The 9,329-nt window shown below is 64.1% G+C and overlaps 1 protein-coding gene across 4 annotated transcripts in view; it reads left to right on the top strand.

The window, feature by feature from the left end:
- SRCIN1 (SRC kinase signaling inhibitor 1) overlaps positions 1 to 9,329 on the top strand; it is a 74,938-nt gene that overhangs the window by 57,469 nt on the left and 8,140 nt on the right. For all 4 annotated transcript variants that reach the window (XM_017837917.1, XM_017837914.1, XM_017837915.1 and 1 more), the window contains 14 exons: positions 1,607 to 1,799; positions 1,902 to 2,100; positions 2,263 to 2,356; positions 2,749 to 3,563; positions 3,899 to 3,991; positions 4,178 to 4,221; positions 4,523 to 4,698; positions 5,482 to 5,657; positions 5,838 to 5,968; positions 6,386 to 6,533; positions 7,297 to 7,579; positions 7,909 to 8,158; positions 8,320 to 8,474; positions 8,568 to 8,720. In XM_017837917.1, coding sequence (XP_017693406.1) covers positions 1,607 to 1,799; positions 1,902 to 2,100; positions 2,263 to 2,356; positions 2,749 to 3,563; positions 3,899 to 3,991; positions 4,178 to 4,221; positions 4,523 to 4,698; positions 5,482 to 5,657; positions 5,838 to 5,968; positions 6,386 to 6,533; positions 7,297 to 7,579; positions 7,909 to 8,158; positions 8,320 to 8,474; positions 8,568 to 8,720 — 2,910 coding nt within the window. The remainder of the gene's footprint in view (positions 1 to 1,606; positions 1,800 to 1,901; positions 2,101 to 2,262; positions 2,357 to 2,748; positions 3,564 to 3,898; positions 3,992 to 4,177; positions 4,222 to 4,522; positions 4,699 to 5,481; positions 5,658 to 5,837; positions 5,969 to 6,385; positions 6,534 to 7,296; positions 7,580 to 7,908; positions 8,159 to 8,319; positions 8,475 to 8,567; positions 8,721 to 9,329) is intronic.

Below are 9,329 nucleotides of genomic sequence, written 5' to 3'. Positions count from 1 at the left end.
GTGGGTGGGTGGGTGGATGGATGGATGGATGGATGGATGGATGGATAGGTGGGTGGGTGGGTGGGTGGATGGATGGATGGATACAGGGCAGGGTGAGACCCCTCTGGCACAGAGCACAGGAAGGAGCCAGGAGGGCAAAGCCAGGCTGAGGTGCAGCCCTGGCAGTGTTGGTCACAACCCAACCACATCCCTGCTCTTCCCTGTTCAGATCCATCCTGGGAGCTGGGCAGCAGCACCCAAACCCAGAGCAAACGCCTGGAGAGGGGCACCCACCAGCCCTAAAGGGTGTGCGAGGGTGGGGAGCCCAAAAACCAGCTGCTGCACCCCAAAGACCTCCGTGCCACGAGCGTGAGGGAGGGGAGGAGGGTCCATCCCTCACCTCCTGCTCCCTGCAGCTCCCTCACCCGCTGGGCACCCTCGGGGTGCTGCTCCTGGCCGGGTCCATCCCCGCATCCTTTCCTTGATGTCAGACTTGAGCAGCTGCTCTGCCAGAGCTCTTTGTGCTGAAACAACAACAGCTAAACCAAGCAGTCAATTTTCCAGCAATTAGCTCCAGCGAGAACATTTCAAGTCCTCCAAAAACCCCGCCTCGCAGGATTAATTAAATCTTCCAATTAATGCCTAATTTAAATGATGATGATGGCTGTTATCATTTCATATTGATTTTTTTTTGTTGTTTTTGTTTGTTTTTTGTTTTTTTTTTTTCTTTCCGGTCTTAAAATAGAGCTGTTGTCCCTTCCAGGGCCGCCTTTTCCACACCCCGGGAGCTGTTTGTTCCCTCTGTTTGATTTGCCAACGGTTAAACATGTGTCTGGAAAATCCGAAGCCTGGTATTTTCGGGGGGATATCGACGGGCACCTGTGCCAAGGGGGGGGGGGGCCCGGCCACGTATTCGGGGATGTTTGCGCCGAAAAATCCGTGTCTGGAGCGTGAACTTCGTGGGAAATCGGGCTCCTGGCATTATTAAATTTTTCCTGCTGTAAGCCCCGATCCATTACTTTCTCCAGGCTCACACAGCCATAAACCTCGCCGCTGCTTTGCTTCCAGAATAAGCCGGGCATTTATGTTTCCCGGGAGCTGGTTCATTGGTGTAATGGATGTGTAACCTCCTGGAATTGCCAAGGTTATTCCAGAGCTCGCATGCGAGTCCGGCGGCTCCGGTGGCTCCGGCCGGGTTTGTTCCAGTGGTTGCTGGTGCGGGAGCTCAAAGGCACTGGAGTGGCACTGGGAGACGGGAAACGGGAGTGAGGGATGGCAGGAGTGAGGGGACTGGGGATGGGGGTCCGTGCTGGGAGCAGGAGGCAGAGGAGGCTTCGAGCTGGCCCCGTGTCTGGATCACATCAAGGCCCCAACTCAGTGGGAATCGGGGATGGAGCATCCCTGGATGCGGCTCAGCCTCATCCTCAGGCACACAGTGGGACTTTTGGGGGTGTTCTGTGCAGGGCCAGGAGTTGATGATCTTTGGTGGTCCCTTCCAACTCGGGACATTCCATGATTCCATGATTCCCACAAACCTCTCCATCCCAGGTGGGAGCAGCACCCGCCACATCCAGGGCTGGGATACCCATCACCATCCTCCTCTGAGCTCTCCCCTCTCCCTTTCCAGACGAGGAGCTCCCGACACTCCCAGGGCTCCCAGCCTGGCTTGGCCGACCAAGCCAAACTCTCCTTCGCCTCGGCCGAATCCCTGGAGACGATGTCGGAAGCAGAGCTGCCCCTGGGGTTCAACAGGATGAACCGGTTCCGGCAGAGCTTGCCCCTGTCCCGGTCCACCAGCCAGACCAAGCTGCGATCTCCAGGTACCCTCAGGCTCTGCCAGGGACCTGCCTGGCACCAAACACCCCTCTGTGTGCCAGGACAGGGCCTGGTTCCCTGCCCTCACCACCCTCTGCTCCCTCCAGGGGTCCTTTTCCTGCAGTTTGGGGACGAGACGAGGCGCGTGCACATCACCCACGAGATCAGCAGCATGGACACCCTGCACGCCCTCATCGTGCACATGTTCCCCCAGAAGCTCACCATGGGCATGCTGAAGTCCCCCAACACCGCCATCCTCATCAAGGACGAGTCCCGGAACGTCTTCTACGAGCTGGAGGATGTCCGGTGAGGAGGGAGGGAAGGAGGGCTCAGGAATCCACCACGGCGTGGATTTTCCTTTCTTTGAGGGAAATGAGTGGGATGAGGCGGGAAATGGGGGTGTGGGTGCAGTGCTGGGACTTTCAGGGGTGCCTGTCAGGGATGCTCAGGCTCTGCTTCTCCCTCCAGCGACATCCAGGACAGAAGCATCATTAAAATCTACCGGAAAGAGCCACTCTACGCCTCGTTCCCGGCCTCCCACATCACCAACGGTGACCTGAGGGTAAGGGGGGGACACGGGGAGAGCCTGGGAGGTGGGTGCACCCAGTGCAGTGGGGCCAGGAAAGAGAGAAAGCAGCAGAGGCTGGTAATTTGTGGCAGGAGGGATGACTGGGGTTCGTCTTGCCTGGGTCCAGAGTTTTTTAAGTGTTGCTTTAAGAGGGTGGATGTTTGGGGTAATATTTAGGGAATTCATCAGGATAAATCCTCCTGCAGCTGGATGGGAAGGAGGGAGCTGTTGGTGCTCGGAGGGGTGGAGGGTCCCAGCGGGGCAGAGCAGGGGAAGGGATGGACCCGCAGTGGGATACAGGGGAGGGGATGAACCCGCAGCGGGACACAGGGGAGGGGATGAACCCGCAGCAGGACACGGCGCTGACCCCCCGCCCCTCCCCGCAGAGGGAGATGGTGTACACGTCCAGGGAATCGTCTCCCACCCGCCGGCTCAACAACATGTCCCCGGCGTCCCACCTGGCCTCGGGGTCGCCCCCGCCCGTGCTGCAGTCCTCGTCCCCGTCCCGCTCCCGCATGTCCTACAGCGGGGGCCGCCCGCCCTCCTACGCCGGCAGCCCCGTGCACCACGGCGAGCGCCTGGCCAGCCTCCCGCCCGCCCCCGGCGTGTCCCCCAGCCCCAGCGCCATCCTGGAGCGCCGCGACGTCAAGCCCGACGAGGACCTGGCCGGGAAGAACGTGGTGCTGGTGAAGAACGAGGGGCTCTACGCCGACCCCTACGGGATGGTGCACGAGGGCCGGCTCAGCATCACCTCCACGCAGTCCCTGGCGGGCATGGGGGACCCCTTTGGCTACTCGGGGGGGCTGTACAAGCGGGGCTCCGTGCGCTCCCTCAGCACCTACTCGGCGGCGGCGCTGCAGTCGGAGCTGGAGGACGGGCTGTACAAGCCCAACGCGCCCATCTACGGCGACACGTACGGCCCCGGGCTGGGCTTCCGCGTGCCCCCCTTGTCCCCGCAGAAGATGGTGGATGTGCAGCCGGGGCAGAGCCCCCACAGCCCCTACTCGGGGCCCCCCAGCCGCTCCTCGCCCGTCCGCCAGTCCTTCCGCAAGGATTCCTGCTCCTCGGTGTTCATGGACAGCCCCGTGGGCAAGACGCGCAACCCCAGCTCCTCCGGCCCCCCCGAGCTCTTCCCCGGCCCCGGCGAGCGCCCGCTCTCGGGGTTTGGCTCCCCCGGACCCGCCAAGGACACGGAGACGAGGTGAGATGGGGCGTGGGAGAAGCCCCCCGGGGATGGGAGCTCTGCTGCTCCGCTGGTTTTCCGTCGGGGCGGCTGGGGAGGGAGAGGAGGAGTCGAGGGAAGCTTCGGATCATCCCCACTGTGGCAGGTGCCGGGATGGGGAATGAGACATGGAGTGAGGGTGGAGGGGAGCGGCTGGGGGTGCTGGAGGCTGGAGAGAGAGGGAATGGAGGGGGTGGGTGTCCCTCTTGGGGCTGCAAGAACAGCTGGATGTGAGTGAGGCTGGGACAAACCTCAGGGTTCCCTCGGTTCCGGATCCAGTTCCTCACCCGTCCCCTCTCCCTTTCCCCGTGCAGGGAGCGGATGGAGGCCATGGAGAAGCAGATTGCCAGCCTGACAGGGCTGGTGCAGAGCGCTCTGCTCCGCGGCTCCGAGGCTGAGACCCCCAGGTGAGGAGCGGGAGGGCACCTGTGGGTCCCCCGGGGTGGGGAGAGACCTCCAGCTGAGCTGTTTGCTGCCAATCCTGGGGGTCCTGTCCCCCTCCCAGGGGACACCAGCCCCTGCCATGCCCCTGCCTCCACCCAGGGAGGATGGAGGTGCCTCCACACTCACTCCCCTTCTCTCTCTCGTTTCAGTGAGAAGACAGAAGCCACCAACGGTGGGACCCCCCCGTCGGCGTGTAAGTGGCTGGAGATGAGCCCCTCGCCCTGCAGCACCCCCTCCTCTGCCCACGGGTGCTAGGTGTCCCGGGGAGGGAGCAGGAGTGGGAGTCTGCACCCCCCCACGTGCTGGCAACCAGCAGGACCCCCCCATCCCACTCTGGGGTGGCCTCTTAGGGCAAGCAAGGGGGCGGTGGTTTTGGAGACCACCAGGACTGAAGGACTGGGTGGGGAAATAAGAGAAACAGGGGCTGAAACCTGTCCTGGGGTGGGACATCACCCTTTAACGGTCTCTGCTTGTCCCCCCCCGTCCCCCCACAGCCACCAGCCGCAGCGGGGGCACCCCGGTGCCCGCACCACCACCCCCCTCGGCCAGCAGCACCCCGGCGGGGCAGCCCACGGCCATCACCCGCCTGCACATGCAGCTGCACCTCCACGACCTGCAGCAGAACGCCAGCGACCTGCGCAACCAGCTGCAGCAGCTCAGGAAGCTGCAGGTGGGTACCCTCGGGGGGTCGGTCCCCAGCCTGGCCGGGCTGGTCCTGGGGTGTGACAGGAAAATACCTCTTTTCCCCTCTCCTGCCGCACGGGGAGCCACTCCCCCCGGGGCTCTGTGGCGTCGTGGCACAGCAGTGACACCCCTGTGCCCTCCTCCCGTGCTCACGGCGACCTGGGGAAGGTGGCTTTGGGGGAAGGTGGATTTTGGGGAAGGTGGCTTTGGGGGAAGGTGGATTTTGGGGAAGGCAGCTTTGGGGGAAGGTGGCTTTGGGGGAAGGTGGCTTTGGGGGAAGGTGGATTTTGGGGAAGGTGGCTTTGGGGGAAGGTGGCTTTGGGGGAAGGTGGCTTTGGGGGAAGGTGGCTTTGGGGGAAGGTGGATTTTGGGGAAGGTGGCTTTGGGGGAAGGTGGATTTTGGGGAAGGTGGATTTTGGGGAAGGCAGCTTTTGGGGAAGGTGGCTTTGGGGGAAGGTGGCTTTGGGGGAAGGCGGCTTTTGGGGAAGGTGGCTTTGGTGGAAGGTGGCTTTGGGGGAAGGTGGCTTTGCGTGGGGCCGGGGTGAGGTTGGCACAGTTGGTCAGGGCACAGTGGCACCGAGGTTGTGGGTTTGATCCCCGGGTGGGCCGTGAGCCGGACTCGATCCCCGCGGGTCCCTTCCCGCCTGGAATATCCCGCGGCGTGGGAGAGCGAGGGGGTCCCTCCCCACGCCCCGCTGGCCGCTTGTGGGGGCCCGTCACCCACCGGGGAGGGTCTGGCCAGTCCTGAATCCACTTTCCATCCCCGCAGCTGCAGAACCAGGAGACGGTGAAGACGCTGCTGCGGCGGACGGAGACGGAGATCAGCGTGCGGGTGACGGACACCATGCGCAAGCACGAGGACCCTCTGCAGCGCCAGCGCAGCCTCGTGGAGGAGGAGCGGCTCCGCTACCTCAACGAGGAGGAGCTCATCACCCAGCAGCTCAAGTGAGCCCGGGCAGGGGGTCCTTGCACCCCCCTCGAGGGGCCGGATCCTCCCTGACTCTGCCCGTGTCCCTGCCTGAGGAGGGGTCCCCAACCCAGTGGTCCTCTCCCTTCTGCCACCCCCGGGGTTCTCTGGTGTCGTGGCACAATGGTGACACCCCCACCCTCCTTCTGTGCTCGCAGTGACCTGGAGAAGTCTGTGGAGAAGATCCAGAAGGATCTGGCCCACAATCACCGGCTGATCCCTGTGCAGGAGCTGGAGGAGAAGGCGGTGGTGCTCAAGCAGCTGGGGGAGACGCTCACAGACCTCAAGGGTGAGGATGGGCCGGGGGGCAAGCGGGGCCTTCCCATGTTTCCCTGCTCCATCCCTGCGTGTGGGATGCTCCAGGATGTCCGTTGCCTCTGGGTTTGAGTGTTTGCACCTGCCAACGTGTCCCTCTGCATTCCTGGAGCGGGTATCCCGGTGCCCATCAGCACTGGGTGTGTCCTGGTGCCCGTGGATGTGGAGGGACCTTCACTGGCTAAAATTGGTGCCTGTGGGTGGATGGAGAAGGGATGAGGGGCCTGGAGAGCCCGGGCTTCCCAGGATCCACCCCTCCTGCTCCAACCTGGCAGGGTGCCCTTTGCCCTGGGTATGATGGACATGGTGCTGTTGATGGGTGTGGGGTGGGCACTGGGAGGGTCTCCCTGGCACAAAGGGGCCGTGGTGACCCCCGATGTCCCCCCCCCAGCCCAGTTCCCCAGCCTGCAGAGCAAGATGCGGGTGGTGCTGCGGGTGGAGGTGGAAGCTGTGAAGTTCCTCAAGGAGGAGCCGAACCGGCTCGATGGGCTCCTCAAACGCTGCAAGACAGTGACAGACACCCTCGCCCAGATCCGCAGGTGAGCCCCAAAACCCAGCCCCTTGGACACCTCGGCTGTCCCTGTGTCCCCAAATCCCAAAGTCATCCGTCAGGGCAGGAGGGGCATCCAAGGGACGTTGGTAAATGGCTCATTTTTCTGCTAAGGAACTCAAAACCACCCTCAGCGCTCTCCAGGTCTGTGTGGGAACCCCTCTTTTCCTTATCGCTTCGAAAAAGGAGGGATTGTGTCTCAGGAGGGAAAGGCGACCCTCGGTGTGATCAGAAATCCCTTTCCTGAGGAGCAGGGAGTTGCTCTGCTGGAGAAAAACACCAAAAATCATCTCCCAGATGTAATGCTCGTGGCAGGCTGGGCCGTGGAGCCCACCTGCCTCTTCCCATTAGGAGACCTCTCGGGATGGCTCAGGGCTCGGCCGCGCCGGGATCGCCCCGGGCTCATCACTAGCCTGGTTTTCCACGGAAATTAGCCTGTAGGATCATGCAGTGTCTGAACTGCCTGGCTGTCATCCTCATCCCTGATAACTCCTGGATCCAAAGGGCAGTTTCAGCCAGATCTGATGGAGAGGAAGGATTTGGAGAGATCCAGTTTGCTCCCAGGTTCATGAAAACGGGCAGCCAGGCACAGGGGCTCGTTCATGTGCTCCCCCGAAACAGGCTGCAGCATCAGCCCCAACCCCTTCCCAGCCATCAGAGCAGGAGAGCAGGGTTTTTGGGGCGTGGGGAGGGTGCAGTGGCCCCCCCAGTGCCGTGCAGCCCCCCCAACACCATCACTCTGCCCCTGGCAGGCAAGTGGACGAGGGCGTGTGGACCTCCCCCAGCAACCTCAGCCAGTCCCCCAAGAAGGTGGCCCCCGAGACAGACTTCAGCAAAGGGCTGGATTTGGAGATGCCCACCAGCCCCCCCGTGAGCCTGGGCATGCCCAGCTTCGGGCACAGCCCCCCCCAGACCCAGAGCCACCCCTCCAAGAGCAATAACCCTGCCCGAGCCCCGGAGATGGTGCCCGCCAAGACACAGACGGGGCCGGAGACCCCCAGCAAGAAGAGCGCGGACAAAGCTGTGTCCGTGGAGGTGAGAGCCTGGGGGGGGTCCTCAGCTCGGGGGGGCTCTTCTAGAGGGTCTGTCTGTGTCTCCCAGCTGAGACTGGGAACAGGAGCTCCTCGCTGGGGTGGCTGGTGGGTTGGGGAGCCCTGGGTGATGCAGCGCTGGGAGCACCCCCATTGCACGTGGGGGGGTTGTGCAGCTCGGGATGGGGGGCAGCACTGGCACCCCAGCTCCTCCCGGGCTCGGCAGCGGGTTGGGGGGGTGGCAGCAGGGCTGGGGGGTCACATCCTGCCTGCGAGGGCAGGAGGAGCTGCAGCGTGGATGGGACTGGAGCGGGCTCTGCCTGCCGTCCTCAGGCGGCCGAGCGGGACTGGGAGGAGAAACGGGCAGCGCTGACCCAGTACAGTGCCAAGGACATCAACCGGCTCCTGGAGGAGACGCAGGCCGAGCTCATGAAGGCCATCCCCGACCTGGAATTCGCTGCCAAGCACAAACAAGCCCCGGGCAGCGGCAGCGCCGCCTCCACCCCCGAGCACAAACCCTCCAAGCCGCAGCACGCGCCGAAATCGGGGGGCAAAGGGGACCCCAACGGCCGCCGGGGCTCAGGTACGGCCTGGGGTCACCTCTGCCCGCGGGGCCGGGCGGGTGTGGTGCCGCAGGGGCCCTGGGCTGGTCCGTGCTGCCCCGAGGGGAGGTTTGTGCCCGGGGGTGTTGTATGAGAGGGGCAGGGAAAGGTCTCGTGCCCTCACAGCACCGTTTGTGCCCAGACGAGCTGACGGTGCCGCGGTACCGGACCGAGAAACCCTCCAAATCCCCCCCACCTCCCCCTCCACGCCGGAGCTTCCCCTCGTCCCACGGGCTGACCACCACCCGCAGCGGAGAGGTCATCGTCACCAGCAAGAAGGAGCCCGGGTTTATGAAGGTAGGGAGCACGGGCTGGGGGGTGGCTGCTGGGCAGGACCAGCCCCGGCTCCCGGTGCCCCCCACCCCTCACCACCCTGCTCCCCGCTGGCAGAAGGCCGAGTCGGAGGAGCTGGAGACGCAGAAGCCGCAGGTGAAGCTGAGGAGGACGGTGTCCGAGGTGGTCAGGCCGGCCTCCACGCCCCCCATCATCGCCTCGGCCATCAAGGACGACGACGACGAGGATCGGATCATCGCCGAGCTGGAGGTGGGCGCGGGAGGGGCTGCGGGACCCCCGGCTCGCCCGCCCTGCCCTGTCTGCTCACAGGGGGGCTGTGCCCAGCTCAGGGGACACCTCGGGGTGGGGTGTGGGGTGTGACATCCCACACGTGGGCGCCGCAGCGGGATTCCCGCTCCTCGCCCGTCTCCCACCGGGAATGTGGTGCCGCGGGGACGGAGCGGTGGCCGGACCCCTCGCTGGGTCCGGGTGCTGCACACCGGGGTCACCCTCTCTCTTCAGCATTTCCACCCCAGCCCGGGCTTTAAGCCGAGCTCGTTTGGTTTTTAACTCTCCACGGCTGCAGCTGGAGGTTCGTGGGGTTTGTGCACAGGGCACTGCAGAGGTGCCCCCTGAGATACCACCCTCGGGCTCTGCACCCCCCGGCTGGCTGTGCCCCACGTCCTGCCCTGTTTACTGCCGTGGAGGTGCCCGAGTGGGCCAGGGATGGCTTTTCCATGGTGGGTTTTCCCCCAGGAGGCAGGAGAACTGGTGATGGTGCAGGCAGGGGGACGGTGGTGGTGCAGGCAGGGGATGGGTGATGATGCAGGTGGGACTGGTGATGGTACAGGGGATGAGCGATGGTACAGGGGATGAGCG

The sequence above is a fragment of the Lepidothrix coronata genome, unplaced genomic scaffold, assembly GCF_001604755.1.
Source record: "Lepidothrix coronata isolate B3197 unplaced genomic scaffold, Lepidothrix_coronata-1.0 Scaffold316, whole genome shotgun sequence".
In the NCBI taxonomy this organism is placed as follows: domain Eukaryota; kingdom Metazoa; phylum Chordata; class Aves; order Passeriformes; family Pipridae; genus Lepidothrix; species Lepidothrix coronata.
Note: the sequence above shows the minus strand (reverse complement) of the source record. Positions and strands in the feature narration are given on the sequence as shown.